This window comes from Leptonychotes weddellii, chromosome 2 (genome assembly GCF_054177405.1).
Source record: "Leptonychotes weddellii isolate Sample4059 chromosome 2, ASM5417740v2, whole genome shotgun sequence".
Classification (NCBI taxonomy): domain Eukaryota; kingdom Metazoa; phylum Chordata; class Mammalia; order Carnivora; family Phocidae; genus Leptonychotes; species Leptonychotes weddellii.
Window position 1 is genome coordinate 127,451,578 of NC_138370.1, and position 22,574 is coordinate 127,474,151.

General features: G+C 39.4%; 2 protein-coding genes across 3 annotated transcripts in view; both read right to left on the reverse strand.

Moving 5' to 3' along the window:
- Positions 1-1,009, reverse strand: part of RUFY3 (RUN and FYVE domain containing 3) — a 78,976-nt gene extending 77,967 nt beyond the window's left edge. For both annotated transcript variants that reach the window (XM_081812298.1, XM_081812303.1), the window contains exon 1: positions 526-1,009. In XM_081812298.1, coding sequence (XP_081668424.1) covers positions 526-877 — 352 coding nt within the window. In that variant the 5' untranslated portion in view covers positions 878-1,009. The remainder of the gene's footprint in view (positions 1-525) is intronic.
- A 10,637-nt stretch (positions 1,010-11,646) lies between these two features.
- UTP3 (UTP3 small subunit processome component) lies at positions 11,647-13,413 on the reverse strand. The gene has a single exon (XM_006729327.3). It carries the CDS (start codon positions 13,116-13,118, stop codon positions 11,703-11,705), a length of 1,416 nt encoding a protein of 471 aa, XP_006729390.2. The 5' UTR covers positions 13,119-13,413; the 3' UTR covers positions 11,647-11,702.
- Between the last annotated feature and the right edge of the window lie 9,161 nt (positions 13,414-22,574).

Below are 22,574 nucleotides of genomic sequence, written 5' to 3' on the forward strand. Positions count from 1 at the left end.
CGTGCTATTAAAAGGTGGAGGCCTCTCCCTGCCAAACGCTACAATCTCGCGAGGGGCCCTTCCAAAGCCACACATTCCCTTCTCGTCGTCTTGGGCACTGTTCCTGATTTCTCTTCTCAATCGGGGGACACATCTGTGATATCTACGGATGTGGCGTGAATGCTGGTAAAAATTTTAGTGGTACAACTGAGGCAGCCCGGGCGGCGGCTGCGCCGCAGCCACACCTACTCCGCGGCCGCGGCGCCGGGAGCCCGCAGAAGGCGGGCCAACCGCGCGGCCGGGTCTCTGGGCGCCGCCCCCTCCTCGGCCTCCTTCGGGAAGGCTCCCAGCCTGGGACCCGGGGCTGGGACCGGGGAGCACGTGGGAGGCTGGCGAGGACGAGCGCCCGGCCCAGGAGGGGAGGGGAGGCCGAGCGGGAGCCCGCGGCCTGGGGAGACTCGGAGGTAAACAGTCCGGCGCCCGGACCGCGGCAGTTCCCCCTCCCCCGCCTTCCCGGCCGAGTCCCCCCTTCCCGCCGCCACTCACGGTGCTTGCCGCCGCCGCCGCCGCCGCTCGGGTAGCTCAGAAGCAGGAAGGGCAGCGGGGAGCCCGGCGACGGCGGGGTCCTCCAGGCGCGCTGTTGCTGCTGCGGCGGCGGGCGCGCTGTGAAGCCGGCGCCTCCATCGCCCGGGTAGAGCAGGAAGAAGGGGGCGGCCACTGGCGAGCCGGGCTCCGACTGCCCGGCGGCGGAGGCCAGCGGCGGCCCCGCCTCGCCCTCTCGGTCCGCGCCCCCGGCTGGAGCGCGGCGCGGCTCCTCCAGCAGCTGCTCCCCGCCCCTCGCCGGCTCCTCGCTGCAACTTTCCGCGCTGGCGGTGCGTGGCGGCGAGGTCTCAGCCATTCTCGCTCCTTCCTTCGCCGCCGCCTTCGACTCGCTCCCGGGGTCGGGCAGGGGAGAGGAGGGTCACGGCGGCGAGCCGCCGCCTCGTCCCCGTCCGCGCCGCCGCCGCCACCTTTCTCCTTGGCCGCGGGCCGGCGTCTAGGTTCCGCCGCGCCGTCTACAGCCCGCCCCGCCGCGGTCCGAGCCAGCTGGAGCGACGGCCCCGCCCGACGGCGCGGTCTCCCTACCGGCCGCCTCCTCCCGCCCCGGCCCCCGCCTAGCGGCGCGGCTCCCCTAGGGGGCGGCGTCCTCCTCTTCCCACTTCCCACCTTCCGCTTCCCTCCGCCGGCGTTGACCTCCCTCCCGACCCTAGGGGAGGAGACGGCGCCCAGTGCCTCGTCCTTACCCGCCCCTGGCCCGGCCCTCTTAAGCCGTCAGGTGTGTTTGGACGCCGGGGCTTGAAAGGTGGGAGACCTGGCGAAATAGGTAGCGGCGTTTTTCTGTGTTGCCGCCTAACTTCAGCGGTAGCACGGAGGCACAAAGATCTGGGTGGGAGAAGAGGCGAAAGCTAATTTTAAAAAGGAACCTCCCTCCCCCTGGGTATTAAACTGTACCATTTGCCTTTCACACACTAGAACTTTAACGGTTGATTCACGGTTTTGATTCCTGAGCTTTTTATGTGAGAAACTAGAGGTGGGTGTCTTCCTTCTACCACCTCTTTTGTTCCCTGTCATGTGCGCCGTATAGAAATCTTGTCTTTGCTTTGACTTCAACTCTCTGGTTTTCTGGTGTTCTGGGTGCGCATGAGTGCATTTTAAGCTAAACAGATTAGAATTTATAGGACAAGCGTCTATTATAGGTCGACAGTTTTCACTTTCATTGTGCTTGTGTCTCGCTAGTAATTGGCCGCTGTTGCTTTATTTTGAATGTTTGAATCAATGATTACTGATCCAGTAATTCCCATAAGTAAACACTTCTTTCTCTAATAAAGACATTTTCCAGTTATTATCGTTATTTCTTACGCTGGATTCTGTGAACCTGCCTCCGTATTTCCTAGCAGATTAGCTTTGTGTTCAGGTTGCAAAATGCTGGCATAGAATCCATGTTGACTTATAATTAAAAATCACTGTTGTGGAACATTTCTGCTTACCTGCTTTTCTCTTTTTCTGGTCTGCCTTTCCCTCTGTAGAGGAAGTTATACTTCTCTAGGAAAATAAGCCTTTTTATTGTTATTATTCTCTGAAAATCACCCTTGAAATTACATGGAATTAACATGAAACTTCTAATACTATCTTTCACCAAAACTTTTAAACAAAAGTATTAAAAAAATGTTTAGGAGAAGCTAACTTCAAGGAGCCTGACAGTTTCTTAGTAGCTTTTCGGTTTCTGGCATTTTCCTGACCTGTTGATCCCAGCGCTGCTGCCTACTTGAGTAAGTACTGAGTGAGTACTGAGCCAGGATTCCTCTTTTGTAAAAATTATTATATTACTTACGCATAGAGATGTTGTGGGGATTAAATAAGAAATACTCGTAAAGACTTCAAGACAAGATCTGGTATGGGGTAAAGTGTTATTAGTATATTTTATCACTGTGGCAAAACAGCATATAACTTTCAGTAATAAAACAAACTCAACTGAGGAAAAAAAACTTTTTCATCATGTATTTAGCATTTGGGGAGGTTGTTTGGCCTTTTTATTTCAGTCTTGGTGAGGGTGAGAGTCTTGATAAAAAAATATGTTTGCCTTTTAGGAATTACAAACTGTAAAATACCTTGAGGAGACAAACTAAAAGATTCCAGGTGTATTATATAGTTTTAATGTCCATCCTTAACTGGATATTTTACCTTGTTTTTGCATGCAGAAAATTTTAAGTATCATTATAGCTCCTTCACAGAGATGTTTTGCAATGTTTTAGTAAAGAATTTGACGAGAATATACACTTATTCCATTGAAGGTAGAAGAAAAGAGCAGAGTCCTCACAGATCACAATCAGCCAAGGAAGTCACCAAGTTAAAGTACAAAATGTAATCTAGTCTAAATTGCCAGCTTTCTCCTTTCTAGTTAGTCAAGATCCCTATAGGTATTAGAAACATTGACATGCTGTGGAATCTTGCAATGTAATTGTTTTTTTTGTGTGTGCCTCTCTGCATTAAAGCAGTTCTATTTATGTTTTATGTCATTAAGTGGCAGTGTAATGAAACCAGCTGAAATATGAGTTCTTTAAAATTTATAGGTAAGGCTATTTATGAGCCTTTTCTTTAAAGGTGGATGGTACTCCACATTCCTAGCTGCTTATGCTTTTAGCTTTTGGATCAATATGATCACAGCTCTGCATAAGCTTCAGTGCAATAAGGGTTGATTCAGCTGCTACATACATTTAAGGAAGCCAAGATTATAAAAACAAGCCTAAACATGTTGCTTCTTGAAAATTCACAGAATATCTTACTATTCTGTTTTAAAGTGACAAAATCCAAGCCACTGTAAGAATCAAGCTTTATTAATTTTCTTGTGAAATAAGCAAGAGATGCTTTTCAACTTAGCTTCATTTTGTTTTTAGTTATCCATCTTTGGTTTTTTGAAATCCTTTGGTGATCTTAAGGATGGACCCTTAGAACATGCGACAAAATTTTTTAGAGATCAATGTCATGGATGTACTTTTAGCATAAGCTTTTTAGAGCTGTGGTGAGAGAAAAAATACTACTTGGGAACGGTTGGAACTTTTTTTTTCTTTTCTTTTTCAGTGTAATGTATAGGCTTATTATGATTCTAACATAATGGTTTTCCATGCTCATGGCTGGCTCAGTCAGAAGAGAGGGCAACTCATGATCTTGGGGCCATGAGTTTAAGCCCCATGTTGAATGTAGAGATTACTTAAATAAATAAAACTTAAATAAATAAGGGTGCCTGGGCGGCTCAGTTGGTTAGGTGTCTGCCTTCGGCTCAGGTCATGATTCCAGGGTCCTGGCATCAAGCCCCACATTGGGCTCCCTGCTTGGCGGGAAGTCTGCTTCTCCCTCTTACTCTCCCTCTGTGCTCTCTCTCTCAAATAAATAAAATCTTTTAAAATAAAGTTAAAAAATGGTTTTCTTGAGCTGTTTGTTTTTCATTGTGTGGTACTTGGGAAAAGACTTATTTGAAAACTATACACTCAATTTAAGATCTCATGTTTAACTTCTGATTTTAATAAATGCAGAAATTTATTTATATTGATTAGTTAATATAAAGCCTCAGTGTGAAAGCTCTCTGTAGAGTCCACTGTCCTTTACTTTTGAATCACAAGGTTTTGATGACTGTTACTTATTTTTGCAAAACATTAATTACAAAAATACTTAGTCAATATATATATCCTCTCCATGTTTATTTTCTCTGTAAAACTCTTAGAAATATAAGCATTACTTTTTTTTTTTTTTTTTAAGATTTATTTATTTATCCCAGAAAGAGAGAGTGCAGCAGGCAGGGGCAGAGGGAAGGGGAGAGAAAGAATCCTTGGGCAGACTCCCCACTGAGTGTAGAGCCCAAAAAGGGTCTCCATCCCAGGACCTGGATAGAGACCATGACATAGTCATAATCGAGAGCTGGGCACTTAACTGAGCCACCTAGGCACCCCTATAAGAACTACTCTTAATACAATATTCTTAATAGGATTACAGTGCACTCTTAAGACATATATTTATCTTCAGCAAAATATTTAACCTAGGTCAAACAATGGCAGTTTTCTTTGGGTGGAAGAAACATGGATGTATTTTTCCATTTTTCCACTTTCCTGTATTTGCAAATAGTCTATGATGAAGGCATTACCTTTATAATAGAAAATAAAACATGTTGAGGGATGATTTTGATTAATAGTTTGATAATTATATCTTTTTAATGAAATTCTAGCAAAGAGCAAAGTGGTGTTCCTTATGTTTACTGTGGAGAAGTAGAGTTCAACAGGCTTATGCTGGAGAAGCTTATGGTATTTTGTGTCAGCTTGGAATTTTAATAATAGTGTTGCTGAAACTATTTGGCTGTTCAGTTTTCTGACCTTCTATGACTTTATTCACTGTTTATTCCACTTCTCATGCATTCATCAAATTCTCTTCTAAATTTTTGTCAAATCTGTTGCTTAATTTGTTTTCTCTGCTTTAATTGAAATCTTTTCTTGCCTGTATTATTGCAAATGACTCCTAGCTGGTTTTCCTGCCTCTATTTTTAATCTATTCCAATTCCATTGCTCTACAGCATTTAGAATGAGTAATTAACTTATCTGAAGGTTGATCTAATTATGTTGCATAGATTCTTAAAAAACCTTGCTTGTCTTCTCCATATCTGGGATACAATCTAAGGTCTTTCATGATCTAACCCCTCCCTACCTTTCCAATATTATCTTCCAACCTTGTTTCCCCCTTGTTGCCTTTGGATAAACTTTATTTATTTATTTATTTATTTATTTATTTATAAGATTTTATTTATTTGAGAGAGAGAGAGCACAAGCAGGGGGAAGGGCAGAGGCAGAGGGACAAGCAGACTTCCTACTGAGCAGGGAGCTTGATGTGGGGCTCACTCCCAGGACCCTGGAATCATGACCTGAGCTGAAGGCAGACCCTTAACCAACTGAGCCACCCAGGCGTCCCTGGATAAACTTTCAAATGTTTGGCATTCCCCATATTGCCACACTCACTCTTCCTCCAAGATTCTACTCAAATAGAGCTTCTCTGCCTGCCTTATGTAAGAGGTACATGCCTCTTTTGAGGTCCCATAGCATCCTAAGCAGTTAATCGCTCCAACTGCATGGTGTCTCTCTCTTTCACCGATGTGTGTACTCCCAAAGTTCCCATCTTTGAGTTTCTCCTTTTTACAATACACAACAGATTTACTCCTCTGGTAGTTCTCAGAAATCCTTTTCCTCTTTCTAAAATCTTATCAAAATTCTGTGCCATTGGGTCCCTGAATAGAAGTGATTGAGAGAAGTTGGACTGAAGTGAAGTCTAAGGAATAAACTTATTTATTTGGCCTTAATTTCCCTTTATGTGTAGGTTTGAATGTGGCGTAATTAGAAATGTAAGTACAGCTGACCCTTGACGATATGGGTTTGAACCAAGCAGGCACTCTTCTATTGGATTTTTTCCAATAAATACAGTCCAGTTTGGTAAATGTATTTTCTCTTCCATATGATTTTCTTAACATTTTCTTTTCTCTACTTTATTGTAAGAATACATTATATAACGCACATAATATGAAAATGTGTGTTAATCTGCTATTTATATTATCAGTAAAGCTTCTGGTCAAGAGTAGACTATTAAGTTTTTGGGGAGTCAAAAATGATACAGGATTTTCACCTGCATGGGGAGAGGGGTATTGGCATCTTTAATTCCCATATTCAAGTGTCAACTGTATGTCTAAAAGAGCTCATTTAATAAGTATAAAGAATTATGAGTGCTAATCAGGTTTTGTTTAGTCATCTACTTATTTTGAATAATCCCCTCTCTCACCCATCATAAAATGATCTCCTAGTACATGTATTAGCATAGGCCATATAAAGCAATGCTTAAGGGTAAATAAAAGGAACAGTTCTCTAGTGTAAGGTTTCCTGGGACGCCTGGCTTCAGAGTTCAGAAACCCACTTGTGGTATATAAATGTGATTAAGCCTAGGTTATTGTTCTGGGGGAAGGTCCATTGCTTTCAACAGATTCTCAAGGGACTACCACCGACGTTTTGTAGTCCCATGTTAATGCCACACCATATATCATTCTTGTAATTAATTTCATTCATGTCTGTTATTGGCGAAGAGAAACCTAAAACCAGTGTGCCCAGAGCAGTGTTTCCCAAAGTGTATTTTATAGATTATCTGGATCAGCATCATCTGAGGTGCCTGTTAAAAATACAGGTCCCTAAATTAACACCAGGCTAGCTAAATCTGAATGTGATGGTAGGCACAGAAATCTGCTTTTTAAACTTAACTACCTCATCCTTAGGCACTCTGGTCTGTAAAGCACTATGAGAGAACCAAGGAGAAAATTAACTCTTTCAAGTGGAGTAAATTATTTTTTTTAATGGATTAATAGTAAAAAAAAAAAAAAAGATTAATATTAACTAACACTAAGCACTTACCTTCCGGGTGCTGTTCTAAATGTATATTATATGGTTTAACTATTTAAATGAGTATAACATCATACATGATTCAGTGTGAGGAAATTGAAACAGAGATTAAGTAGGTCAAAGACACACTGTAAGTGGAGACACTGGGATTTAAACTCAGTTTGGCTCTAGAGGTCAAACTCTTAATTGCTACCCTACATTGTTTCTCTTAAGACAGACCATTTTATTCATTTTCTCCAGGGCTTTCTTTGTTTTATTTATAGTTTTAAAAATGTGGATTCTTAATATTTACTATCATTTAAAGCAAACGTTAAAAAAATCTTTTTTTCTTCTTCAAAAATGTATAGCTGAAGGAATCCAGAAAACATCTGGATTGCATAGCTGAAGTAACTAAATTAAAAACTTTGATACTGAGAAAATATACTTTAAGCAAAACTTAAAACGTACATGTTAACACTTGTTGATTTGGGTGGTGTTAAATTTTTTATCCTGTTTCTGTGCTTAAACGTTTAATGGAATAATGCAAATGTGTTAGAAAGAATCACTATCTAAAAGAATTTTTAAACTCTGATTTATTACCTGAAGTAATATTCCATTTGAATGATTTGGAACTCTAGTTGAATCCTGCATGATTTTTTGGAATCATTTACTATTTAGACAGTGGTACATGTTTCTCATTGTGACCTGAGATGTAAATTTTACTGACCTTCACTTTTCTTGAATTATTTTGGTAATGTTAACAAATTACTATAACATATTAACTTAAAATATGTTTTTAAGTTATGTTTATGTCTTTTACTTCAGACAACAAGGAATAAGCAATTCTAGCCATTCTTCAGAGATATAATCTTTTGTGTATCTTTAAGACTATAAAAAGTAATTTCCCAGGTGCCAAAAGCTTTGACCATAAAGGTAGTTTTAGAGGTCTGATAAGCAAATACATTTATTTCTACACAAAAATTAAAGGGATACATTTATTTTATTTAATTCCTTCATAAGAATATAGGTAAGAAACTGTGGCTTAGAAAAACTGACTACTCAAAGCTAGTCAGCTGGTTAGTGGTAGAGTAAATCACTAGACCACTAATTTGGTATTTTCTTGTACTTTAATTTTTAATATTTTTATTTTCAATAGTTACCCACAGCTCAACATGCTGACATAAAACTAACAGGTTGTTGCTTTGTATTGATGCCAGAAACCAGTAATCTATTTTATTGGAACTGTTACCCATGACACTCCTGAGTTCACAAAGTGAGTCACTATGGTAAGAGATCACATTGAGTAGTTACTTATTCCCACGCTAGGATGGTACCCAGCACATCTCAGTGCCCTTTAAATGTATGTATATGTATATACAAAATTTGGATGATGTAAATATTATATCTAGCAATCTGTTACTTCATTAACTATCAATTCACATCAGGCAAGGCCAATTTTTACATTTTTAATGAGGGTAGCACCATCTATATCCTAGCTATTCCTGAATTGTTTACACTGTGTTGTGAGGTCTCTGAAGGAATATTTGGAGGAATATTTAACAGGCATAATTTTTTCCACTTTCCTAAATGGAAAGCTTTTCTTCCTTTAAAACATTTTTCCCTCATCACGACTTTATACATCTGGCAGGGATTTGACATAGAACATCCAATATTTTTAACCTCTAACTTCATTTCCTTGCTTTTTGTCTTGTGCCAGGTTTTCTGTATTCCTTCATGTGATCACCCAGTGCTCCCCTCTTCTTTCAAACTTAGGATATTAATTTCTCAATCATTTTTACATATGAGTACACTTTATCTCTGTTTCTGTATTAGCTACAATTCGTTGGGCACCTGTGTGCCGAGATGTGTTGTCACAACCCTGTAGTAAGAGCCAACACTTACTAGGTGATTACTGTGTAACAGGCATTGTTCTAAGTGCTTTACTTTAATTATTAATTTAATATTAATCTTTGTAAAAACTCCATGAAGCAGGTACTGCTACTAATACTCCCAGTTTAGATGAAAAAACTAAGGAACAGAGAGATGTACCCAGAGTCATAGACTAAGTGATGGAAATGGGTTACGAACCTGGGTAGTCTAGTCTGCCCTCGAATTGGGAAAACTGTTTCCTTTATGCTACTAAACTCAACAATACTTCTCACACCAGATGTGAGCCCCCCGCCCCCCGCACAAACCAATTGTGACACAGGTTGGGTATTATACAATTTAACTCAATTTTGACATTCTCTACCTGGATAGTTCGGGTTACCTGTGCTTCTGACTGACCAGCTGTAAATCTGAGGGTCTCACGACCCCCTCCCTGAGTCCGATTAATTTGCTAGAGTGGCTCACAGAACTCATGCAAACACTTATTTAACGTTTACCAGCTTATTAAAGGATATAAGTATACAGATGAGCAGTCAGATGAAGAGATGAATAGGGTGAGGTGTGGGTGGGTGCCAAGCACAGAAGATGCTGTCCCCATGGAGTTGGAGTGCATCACCCTGTCAGTGTGGATGAATTCACCCATCTGGAAGATCCCTGAACCTCATACTATTGGGATTTTATGAAGGCTTTCTCACATAAGCATAATCAATCATCAATTCCATTTCCAGCCTCTCTCCCCTCTCTGTTGAGTGGGGGATGAGGCTGAAAATTCCAAGCTTTTAATATGGCTTGATCTTTCTGGGCACTAGCCCCCATCCCAGAGTCAAGCAGGCCACCCTGTCACCTCGTTAGATCAAAAAAATGCTCCTAGTGCTCTTATCACTTAGGAGTTAACAACAGTTTAGGAGTTCTGTGCCAAGAATTGGGGGCAGAGCCAAAACACACATTTTCTATTATCTCAGAGCTCTTAACCATTGTTACATCACCTCTTCAAGGTAGATATAGTTGTGCCATATAGAAGAAGAAGATGAGTTGGAAATCAAGTAATTAACTCAAAAGCACCCTAGTAAGTTAACTGCAAAACCTATACTTTTCCTACTGTATCAGAAAAGGGAAGCCAGAAAGGCTGGATTGAAATCCTGACTCTACTACTTAAAAGCTACATGACCTTGAAAGTTATTTTTTCTTTTTTTTTTTAAAGATTTATTTATTTATTTGAGAGAACGAGAGAGAGAGAGAGAGAGAGTACATGAGAGGGGGGAGGGTCAGAGGGAGAAGCAGGCTCCTTGCCGAGCAGGGAGCCCGACGCAGGACTCAATCCCAGGACTCTGGGATCATGACCTGAGCCGAAGGCAGTCGCTTAACCAACTGAGCCACAGTTTCCTCATGTTTAAAATATGGTTAACAGGGCACCTGGGTGGCTCAGTCGTTAAGCATCTGCCTTCAGCTCAGGTCATGATCCCAGGGTCCTGGGATTAAGCCCCAATCGGGCTCTGCTCGGCGGGAAGCCTGCTTCTCCCTCTCCCACTCCCCCTGCTTGTGTTCCCTCTCTTGCTGTGTCTCTCTCTGTCAAATAAATAAAATCTTTAAAAAATAAAATAAAATAAAATATGGCTAATAGAATTTACTGCACCAAAGTTGTGAGGAGTAAGGATGTTAAGTATAAATAAAGTGCTTTCAAAAGTACCATAGCACTTACTGTTACTTTTTATTTCCAACCTACCTCTTTATAAGAAAACAAAAAAATAAAATAATTTGACATGTGTGCTACTGAGGAAGCAGCTGTAAGCCAGAGATTAAGATAAGGCTCAAGTTAAGCTGGTTTAGGTCCAAATCCCAAGCTTGTGTCCTTTATAAGGTTAACCTCCTGGAATTTCAGCATCCTCATAAGTGATATACAGAGAACAGTACCACACCTCACAAAGTTATTATAAAGATTAAATGAGGTGATGCACAACTGGTACATGGCAGTTGTTTAATAAATATTAACCACTGATCATCTCTGTATCTCTAGCAGCTAGAGATATTTAATGAACAATAGCTAATGAACAGTGACAGAGTTACAACATCTTTTGTGCTTTCCTTCACTAGTCTGGTCATTTTCTTCCCTGGCATCATCCCAGATATTTTCAAGTTCACCATCTCAGCATCTCTCTCCTACTTTAAAGACCAGAATAACTAAAGAAACATGTAACTTTTTTTTACCACTTGAACTTGTCACTTACCTCATAGTAATCCTACCAAATTTTCAGCAAATGGAGTTGCAAACAGCAACTGCTGCAAGTCACCGGTAGAGTACTGAAAATGGAATTTTTACAGTATTTACCACATTAAGGACTATTAGACAATGTTCACAACTAATGTAATTAAAGCATATCTTTTTCTACTTTTAACCAAAGTTCCTCTTCATTACTAAGCTTTTACCACACAGCATGTATAAAATCTTTAAGTTAACATTAAACCTATTAATTACAAGTATCCTGCTCAAGAACTACTTAGGTAAATGAAAATAATATGTCAGAACTATTTTATAGGCTATCTTACAAATAAGACAATTCCAAAGGTGCATTCTCTTCATAAAAACATTATAAAAGTGTTCTAAGTTTGACAGTTGCTCCACAGCCAGCTGTGAAACTTTCCTAGGCTACTACTTGACAGAATATTGGAGAACTTTTTTCAACACCATCTCTTTTACCAAGCACTTTTGTATTGCTCCCCAAATTCCTAGTATGACTTTAATAATATTAAAGAACAACAAAAAAATGAGCAATAACCCAAATTTCCCTGTTGACAAGAATTTTTAAAATTTAAGGTTAGGTATATATCAATACAATCACTTTAAGAGTTAAAAATAAAAATTTATTTATCTAAAATTATTGCCAAAAATCTTAAGTGAAAACTTTATTTAAGCTTAATACTCTTTTTAACTCCTGCACGAATGCCAGAGAGTTCACCAGTGTAACGCTGCTCTTCTCTACGAACTTCACGAACTTGGCCTCTTCTGCGAATTTTGGCTCTTCTGAACTTCTCCCGGTGTTTCACTCTAGGATTGCGATCAATCTTCTTTCTTCTAGGTGTAAGTCCTCTATTTTTAGCAATCTGATAGGTAATGGCTCTCTTTGCATTTTGATCTTCAAGAGCCTGTTCTTCAATACTATTTTCTTCTTTCTTTCTCTTCAACTTTTGCTTGTCTTCTATTTCTTTATAGTATTTCAGTGCAGCTTCTTCATCAAGATCAGAATCATCAGAAATACCTGCAACAGCAGAGGCAGCAGCAGCAGTCTCTGAAACAGATTTTGGCTTGGCCTTGGTGGATTTTGCTTCTGAATTCAGTTCTTTCTTTCCAGCATCATCTTTAAGTGTGAGTAAATGACGAATTTCAGAAGACAGCTTCTGATCTACAACTGACAGCTTGTTGATCAAATTTCGGTAGGTAACAAGCCTTTCTATGACAGGATGTCCATGTGCAGGGACTCTCCTGGCTTTCAGGATCAAATAAAAGCTGATGTTGGAGCAGTAATTCAAATAGAGGTTGTACTTGGTCCTCAGGTATTGGCTTCCTTTTCCGGGTGGAATGATCCCTTGCTCCACCAACTGTAGCAATGGCTCCAGCTCATCCTTCACCTCAGTCAGCTTAACTTTCAGGTCTTCTATCAGTTCCAAGAGTTCTGGTGATTCTTTCCGCAGCATTTTCAGCTTCTCTTTCACTGAAACTTTCGCCAGATCCTTCACGACCCGGGTCTCAGCCTCATCTACTTGAGGTACTGGTTTTGCAAAGGCCTCTACCCAGGTCACCCCAAAATCATCCTCTTCCAGGGCTTGGGCGAGGCGCCGCTGAATGAGCTGCGCTTCCTCTTCCTCCTCTTTTTCCTCCTCCTCTACTTCTTGCTGACTTTGTCGGCTTCGGGACTTGGAACCGTAGTCTGTGTCATAGTAAAGTTTTTTCCTCTGACCCCACGACAAACTGGGATCCACAGATACCTCGGCCTCACTCTGCACGGAGCTTCCACCATCATCATCGTCATCGTCATCGTCATCCTCTTCATCGTCCTCATCAGCAATATCTAGGGCTAGAACCTCTTCCTCCTCATCGCCACCCTCCTCGTCCTCACTCTCCATTTCGCTCCAGCCTTTAGCCAAGGCAGCCCGGGATCGGGCCTCATGGAAAGCATCTACCTTATCTTGGTAGTAGCTAGAGTCCCCTGGCGAGGGTGGCATTTCTAAATCGTCTTCATTTTCGTCCGCTGGGCCGGGACCTGCCTTGGCTCGCACAGCTGCCCACTTGGCCGCTCCGCGCCGCCGGGATCTCCCCACCATAACTCACGGTCTCAAGTTCTACACCGATGTCAGCCTTTCTGCAACCTCCGACCTCCGCGAACCAGCCACGTGCTCCAGCAACACGCCTCTTTAAACAGCCACGCGCTCTCCTTCCGTGGGAGCTTGCAGGCGAATTGCTCCCCTGCAGGAGTTTCCACCTCCTTCCGGCCCCCAGGATCCTCTCCGTTTGGCGTGTGCACCAGGACTCCCGCTCCGTCCCACAGGCTTTGTCACGTTAAGAGCACCTTCCTCTTCGCTTTTGCCCTTTAACGCCAATCGATTCCGGTGAATTAAAATCCTTCCGTGAAGGAACACTAGATATAGGAAGTTTCGTTCCGTGGAGCCCTTTGAGACCTCCGTTCTTACTCTCGCGAGTCTGGGCGTGGCTGGGGGAATCGCGAGGCGAAGTCGCCAGGGCCAGTAGAGGGAGCTCTAGCTCTACGTCTACGAGAGGCCCCGGGGTTGTCCAGTGAGCTGCCCTGCGACTGTACCGGGTGTTTCCGACCGGGAGCGGAGTGTAGATCTATAGGAGCTCTCCAGTCACTGCAGTTGTTATATATCCTCTCTGCCCATCTGTCTGGACTCCGCAACGTCCAAATTCTACATTTCTGGGCACCATAACCTGAGGCCTGGACGGCGCCGCTGGCCTCGAGAACCCTGGCCGGGCCTCGGGGCGGCTGTTAGCCCATCTCCAGCTCTGTGCCCTCAGGGCTTGGTGACTCGACGGTTATTTGTGACCCTGAGGGGGTTTCGGGCGGGTGTCGGTGCGCAGGCAGAGCCCCACTCCAGGAGTTGACTTTCCCAGGAGCTCAGGTTGGCTGCAGAAGGCACCGCGACTTTTTGGTGGACAGTTCACTCTTCAGGATGTTTGGACATGACACGGGAGGACCCTCTTTTTTTTAAAATTAATTCTTCAACATTTATTAAGCATGAGACAGTGTGTTAGACTCTGGGAAAACAATAGTGGGCAAAGGCACACGCTGTTCCGCAGTTAAGGGACTTGTGGCCTAGCGAGGGACACGCGTTAATCAAATCATCACACAAAGCGTGCCAAATTCTAACTGGGATAAGTACTGTGAACGTTTGTCCCATGTAACCCAGCCTTCAGCTGCCGAAAACACTCGACGTGCCTTTTACATTGCTGCCTTTGTACACACCAATACCCTTACATAAGAAGGGTTTAGTACTCCTGCCCAAACTTGGGAAATGTTTGCTGTATTGGAAAGAGCTTAAGCATTGCTTCTTTGATCTCTGCTTCCTTAGTTGTCTTTTCCTCAGTTCTTCTATATCACCTAGTAGATCTCTGCAAACACTGATATTGCAAGCACCCAGTACAGTGTCTGACACAGAGTAAGTGTTCAATCAACGTTTGTTTAATGAATAAGTATTGAAATTACAGTATTTGATTACCTATCTCAGATGCTTCATAAACTGAATGAATGTTGCATAAGGCTACAAACATTCCTAAGGGTGATAATCTGGGCTGGAATGGATTTTAGGTATCATTAATTCTAACTACTTTAATTTTATACATGTGGAAACAGAGACTTGGGGAGGTTACATTAGCATACCTGGCACAGAAGCCAGGCACAGGGCTCCCTCCCACACCAGGCTTTCACATGGAGCTGTTATCAGTCTTTTGCCTCTTCAGTGTAAATTAGTTTCAGACCTTTTCCAGAGGGTAGGTTTTGCTGGGCAGGTGACAGAAATCAAGAGCATAAATTAAAATATTTGAGGAAGAGGGTGGTAATAGGGAAGAATTAATCAAACTTGTCTTTAGAAGTATTATTAGGGCTAGAAGTATGAAAGGACTGCCCTATAATCTTATAATAGTTCAAGGTTTAAATTTTCAGACATTACATATGATAGATTCAGAGTATTAATGACACCTTCAAATGTAGGGGGTTAGGATCTGAACTTTCAATATGATGCTAAAGTTAAGGGTGACATACAATTTCTTTGCAGAACAAATAGTGTCATTTAGAAAAATCATACAAATTTTTAGAAAAGTAATATTTCGATTTAAATATTTTTAAAATGCTAAAAGTTATCTTAAGCATTTTAAAACCTTCATAAGAGTTTAGAAAATACAATTTAATGAATTAAAAAGGTGTGGGTAAAAGTCCTATGTTCTGATGGTATGCACAGAATTCATTTTTGAATGTAAATTTTAATAGATTTTATTATTAAACAAATATTAACTGCTTACTAACTGTAGCAGCATACTACATTCTGTAGTAGATCCAAAGGTGAATTAGTCAGAGTCTCTTCCCTGAAAGAGTTAATAATCAGATATAAAAGAAGACATGCATACAGATTACTGAAATACAAAGCAGTGTGTGATGTAAACCCCATGCTATGAGAGATCAGAGGAGAGATTGCCTCTAGATTGTTATTCTGAAATATTGCTTCAAGAATGTTGCATCTAAGTGGGACTGTAATTATATCCTTGCTTTATATGTATTAAATTTTCATTATACATAAAAATTAAGTTTTATTTAGGCCCACAAATCTCAATTTTTCTGCTTAATTTTATTGCAAATTATTTGAGAATTTATAGCCATACTTCAGGACCAGAATGTGTATATTTTTTATAGAGAAGTTAGAAAAATATTTTTGATTTTTTAATGGGAATGATCACATGGCTCTAATATTATTTATACTAAAGATTACATTTTGTAAGTATTTGGAAAAGAGTTGCAATATCCATTGTGTGTTGAGAGAGTGCTGTAGTCCAACATTCTCAGAACTTTTTGATAAAGAACCGTTCAGAAGCCAGTTTTTCAATTCCAGAGGGTCCCATAGCCTGATCTTCCATGGCTTAATCTTAGAATTATTAGGTGAGGAAATTTTTTTCTCAAAAATTTGTATTTCTGAAAAGACAGCTTAATAGTTTTGTTATGAACCTGTGCCAATTAAAGTGAAAAACAGGTAGGGTAGCTCATTTGGTTAAGCATCTGACTTGGTTTCGGCTCAGGGGATGATCTCAGGGTCATGAGATGGAGCCTCACGTGGGGCTTGAGCTCAGTGCAGAGTCTTCTTGTCCCTCTCCCTCTCCTTCTCCCCCCGCTCACACACACACCTTCTCTCTCTCTTTCTCTTAAATAAATAAATAAATAAATTAATTAATTAATTAAAAAAAATAAGTGAAAAACAGTCCCCAGAGAAAATGAACAAATAGTGAATAACATTTGGCATTTAACCATATTTGTGGCTACTATAGTTTATCATCAACTTGAATATTTATTACATTATTGTGATGCCTGGCTTAGGCGTTAGCAAACTACAGGTAATGAGGGCCAACAGGTTTCTGTTTGTTTTTTTAGAATACCCTTTTTGCCTTAGTCCAGGACTTTTGGGGGATTTTCTTACTGTGGAAGGTAGGGGTTTGTGAGTGACAGATTAGGTGATATTAGGATACTTTATTCAGGGCATGAGTTCTGGGTGTTGAAGGTATTCTACCACCAAATTTGCTTAAATTGATCTCAGTTATGGCCTATGCAGCAATAGCAATAATAGTAACAACAACAACAATAGCTAACATTGAGAGCAGTTATTATGTGCCAAGACTGTTACAAGCTCTTGACATTCAACTATATGAGGAAAGTACTATAATAATCTCTAATGGAAGAAAATGAGACACATAGAACTTAAATGAGGTCGTAAGGCTAGTAAGAGTAGAACTAAATTTGAACCCAGGTAGTCTGTCTTCAGTATCCACACTATTATAGCTAAACTACTTCGCTAGTACTGGCTTTCAAATATTCCCTTTATAAATCTCATTTCCAGTCTCTGCTGTACATTTGATTCAGTATCATCAGATATATCCTCCTAGAATATAATTTCTATCATCCTACATCCTTGTTTAAAAACTTTTGATTAGTTACTATCAAGATAAAGTTCAGTTTTGCCAAAAAATAACCTTTCCAGCCATACCTTTGATCCCTCCCCTACTAAAACCTTTTGTTCTAACTTATGTGCTCTACTACTCTATTTCTCTCCACTAAATCTATGAGCCCCATTAAGTCTGGATCCATGTAGTCATTTTTAAAATCCCCAGAATCTAGTTCAGTACTTGAATACGTATGTTTCTATGCTCAGTGTCAGCATATGAAAACGGCAGCCTTTAACAATGAATTGCAGTGTCTTTTGTGCTTCTCTCGTCATCAGTTTTTTTTTTTTAATTTAAAAGTAACCTTTGAAACATCAAATATTTATTATATGGCTTTGTGTACTTCAGCTAATAGTTAAATGCATTTTTACTTTTAATGCCAGTGTCACACACTAGGCTGTGATGACTGAAGTTGTCAAAAGAAGTAGCTTGTTTTTGTTTGTTTTTTTAATGCTCAAAGAAGTAGTAACGATGAAAATAATTTTATATGTTAGTAATAATGGGAAAACGCATCCTTGATGTTCAACTTCTTTAGATAGTTTGATGTAATCAAAGAAACTACTTGAACTATTTTTGGTTGCAGAAAAGAAAGAAGGATTATTTTTAACTGTAAAAAAGAAAATAGAAGAGATGAAATATAGTTGCCATCTGCTTTCATTTCTCTCAGAAACCACTTACCCTGAAACTAGTAGGTTATAGATTCTTTTTGCAGCTAAGACCTGTATCTATTTAAAGACACAAAAATCCTAAAAGTGATCCAGAAGTAAAATATAGAACTTGTACTGAAATGTGGGATAAACATATGAACACATCTAAGCTTTTAACTGACGATGACTTGGTTTGGTGGCCTCAATTATGAAATGAAAAATTTAATGAGATTGCAACACTAGTTCCCCTTCCAAACTCTAATATAACTAAATGCTGTGTAATTGTTTTCCAAACATTATTTTAATCCTTTTTAACTTTTCTTTATCATGAGGAACCTTGTAGATATAATTGTTTACATATTAGCTATTGATTCTATGAAAATTATAGCTTTGATGGTTCAGGTCTTTTGAAACATGGCTCAGAAAAAATATTTCTCTTTAAGCCATTCCTCATTCTCCATAGAATAAAGGCCTTAGCTCTTAGCCTAATATTCAGGGTTTGCCTTTATCTGGCCCCAACTTATTCTTCCAGCTGCTTTCCTACTATTTTTCTTGAAGAATTCTACAGTCCAGCCAAACTAAAATACTCATTGTTCTTTTTCTCTTCTTGAGATTTCTTTCTCTTGGCTTTTGCTTATGCTGCCCTATATCTCAATTCTTAGATGGCCTCCAAGGCCTACCTAAAATCATATTTTGTCCAGGCTGTATTCTCTGATATGCTTCCTTCCATTAGCATCTTATAGCCTTTTAACTCCTCCTATGCTGGGATTTTAAAACATTTTCTCCATTGTGTTAAGAATACTTATGTACTTGTCTCATCTTTCCTCCCCGATATATCACTGTTAATCTCTAACCCTTACAATATCTAATACAGTTACTCAGTTACCATACATAGTAAGTACTGGTAAATAGCTAATCAAATAATGAGAGTTAAATTGAGCTCTGTTAAATTTCAGTAAGGTATTAGAAGTTATTAAAACAACCTAAGAATTTAATAAGCTTCTGCAAGTGGGACATTGATCTATATCTATTTGTGGTATTAAGAGATAACTTAGACTCTATGCTAAGAGCAAAGGGAAACCATTGGAGGGTTTTAAACAGGGCAGAATTGATGGGAAGAGGTAAGATTATAGGCAAGATGTTCGTGCGGAGGTTGCTACAGTCATTTAGGTGATGAATTTTAGTGTCTAAACTAGGGCCCTGGGAATAAGGATATAAACAGTGGACAGATGGGGAGATGGTATTATAGGATTTAGTGTCTGATTAAGTGTAAGAGGCAAGGAGTTACAGTGACTCCCAGGTTTCCTCTCAGGAGGAAAGAGGTTAGCAGGGTGCAGGAAACAGGAAACTTAAGTCTAAGTTTTAGACTTCAAAACGGCTGCATTTGAGGTGTCTGTGAAGAAGTTCAAGTGTCTAATGTGTATTGACAATAGAGTATATGAGTCTGAAGCTTAGGAGAAATATCTAAACTAGAAAAGACATGTGGGGGTCTTCAACATTCAGTTGGAACATGGAACTATATTTGATATTTAATTGAAAACAGGCAAAATAAGGTTTGATTGTTTTTACCTAGGTAGCTAGCACACATGAACTAGACCAGAAGGAGTATACTACTCACTTGCCACTACAGTTACAGGACTATCTATCTATCTCTCATCAAGTGTCAAACTTAAAAGGTTCAGGTTAATAAATGAGCTATATGCAGTTAAATATGTAATTTAAACCTATTAAAGTTTAAGACCCCTAAACATACCCTGTGAAACATACCACCACCACCACCACCAAAATATATCTGAATAAAGCCTCCTTGTGTGCTCAACTTGCATTTTTATCATGTCCAACAGTTTTAATACCTGTCGGGGCCTTCTCCACTAGCTATCATCAATAACATTGAATATTTTGGGAGATACTAATTATGTATCAGGCACTGCGTTAGGTCTTTTAAGTGCATTATCTTACTACAGTATATTAATGAGAAGGGTACCATTATTATCCTCTTTTCATGGATGAGGCTCAGAAATGTGAAGTAATTTGCCGAAGATTATATAACTGGTAGTTAAACTCAAGTCTGTCTCATACTGAGGTTGGTTTTTAAAATCATTTTATTGTACTGTTTCCTAATCTATATTTTATCACTAATTAAAAACTTGTAGGGCACCTGGGTGGCTCAGTCGTTAAGCGTCTGCCTTCGGCTCAGGTCATGATCCCAGGGTCCTGGGATCGAGCCCCGCATCGGGCTCTCTGCTCGGCCGGGAGCCTGCTTCTCCCTCTCCCACTCCCCCTGCTTGTGTTCCCTCTCTAGCTGTCTCTCTCTCTCTCTCTGTCAAATAAATAAAATAAAATCTTTAAAAAAACAAAACAAAACAAAACAAAAAACTTGTAGAGCCCAGAGACCTATGCATTTCTGCTTCAATGTGTACTAAAAAACTTGGACCTTCAGATTTATAGACTAAGATTGCTCAGAGATACAGTATCAAATTCAACCAACATAATGGCAGGAAATAAGAGAATTAAGAGGCATCAGCCATATTTCATCTCTCCAGTTTTGTTTTGGCATGAATGTAGTAGATGTGTTCAGAGTCTAGGCAAATAATCATAAGGCATAAATAGAGGTTATCATTCAGAGATTTGTCTGCTATTTCCTCATTGATGAATTTTGGGAAGACTTCTTCTTTTTTTTTTCTTCTGTGATTTTGGTAAAATTGTTTATTTGCTGTAAATTATTTTCCTTCAACTTCTTTCTGTCTACACTGATTGCTGTATTGGAGCATTACTTCACACTGTGATTACTAGCTACTACAATTAATGTTCTACTATACAATATTTAAAATAATAGTGAACACATTATTGTTTACATAAGTACTTCCTTTTGTATAAATGTAAATAACTGATAATATTTGAAAACTTGTTTCATGTTGCTAAGGAACTGAACTGGAGATATTTAATAATCAACTATAATATAATTAACTATACAAAATCACTACTCTACAACCAAATCATAAAATAATGCTAAATTAAAATATTTTAATTTTGCACAGCATACAACATTGTACTAGGCACTTAAGGGAAGATATATGTTGAAACATATAAAACACATAGTCTCTGGATTTCTGTTGCCATATGGAACATTCATTTCCTTGAATAGCCATGTTTTCTCTCAACTCCAAATTGTCAGTGTTATATTTTATCCTAAACCATATTCATCCCTTTTAAGCCTGACTTCTACTCATCTCTCAATCTCACCATAGACATTACTTCCTCTCAGAGCTTTTCTTGACATTGCCTACCCTCTCCTGCAACATCTGTGCTCCTCCTATGGCACATTGTACTTTGTCATCATGTAAATATATGTTATCATTACCCAATAAACTGTAAACCCATCTGATAAAGGTCAAACTTTTCTTGTTCACTTGTGTCCCTGCTATGTAGAGTAGATGTCAATGATATTTATTGAAAGAAAGAATAAACAAATGAATGACCATTTGAATTAAGGGCTAGATAAGCAGCATTAGTTTTATAGACCACCTATAAATATTTGCTATAATGGCAACTTTATTTCGTGCATTAAAGAGAAGTTTTTAAAAAAATATTTTTATTTTTAAGTTATCTCTCCACCCAACATGGGGCTCAAACTCACACCCCCAAGATCAAGAGTTGCATGCTCCACTGATGGAGCCAGCCAGGTGCCGCTAAAGAGAAATTTTTTAAAAATAAAAATACATGGTTGCCCCAATTGTACTAGGATATTGTGAGTCAAAATAATACCTATATTAATTTCTGATTGGTGCTATAATAAATTACCACAAACTTAGTGGCTTATAACAATACACATTTATTGTCCTTATAGTTCTGTAGGTTAGAAGTCCAACATGGTCTCATTGGGCTAAAATCAAGGTGTGAGCAGGGCTCTGTTCCTTCTGGAGGCTCTAGGGGAGGAACTGTTTCCTTGCCCTTTCCAGCTTCTAGATGCTACCTGCATTCCCTGGCTCATGGCTTTTTCCTTTAACTTCAAAGCCAGCAGTGCAGGATCTTCAAGCCTCTCACTCTTTCACTGACTGTCCTGCCTCCCTCTTTCCTTTGTGAGGACCCTTGTGATTACGTTGGACCCACCTGGGTAATCTAGAATAATCTCCCCATCTGAAGGTTAGCTGATTAGCAACCAAAATTCCACCTGCAACCTATATTCCTTCTTGCCATGTAATGTAACATATTCACAGGTTCTGAGAATTAGGACATGGACCTATCTTAGATGGGCCACTATTCTGCCAACCATTATACCTTAGCATTTATGTAATTCTGAAAGAAGATGCTATCTTATCTCAACATAAAAGAGTAATAATAATAGTTGCTAAAATAATTGAGTATTTATATGTTGTAGGCATGTTCTAGGTGCTTTACAACTATTAATTCTCATCAATCCCATGAAGTATGTATTATAGTTATACTCATTTTATAGATTAAATTGAGGAAATTAGAGGTTAAATAACTTGCCAAAGTCCCATTTGAACCCAGGCAATCTGACTCCAGAGACTTTGCTTTGTTTGGTAGGAAGATGGTAGATACAGTAGTGTGTCTCTTAAAACATATCTTTACAGTGTAAAGTATTATGTTGTTTTAGGTATCATATAAATTATTAAAATAAGATACATTTATAACTATAATCTTGCAAAATTAGTTGGGAAATAATCAATTACTGCATACCTTTTGGGCCAAAGCAGCTTATTTGAAACTCCGAGAGATACAAAAGAATTACTATGATTGTTTTGAAAGAATGCATTATGTATTTTAAAAATAATTGACTCAATATTCTCCATCATGAATTTATGCTTTCTTATTAGGGAACAGAATTAGCATGGTACTTATATATGATGTAAAAACTCTGAATAGAAGAGTCAGAGCAAGAAAAATTTTATTTTT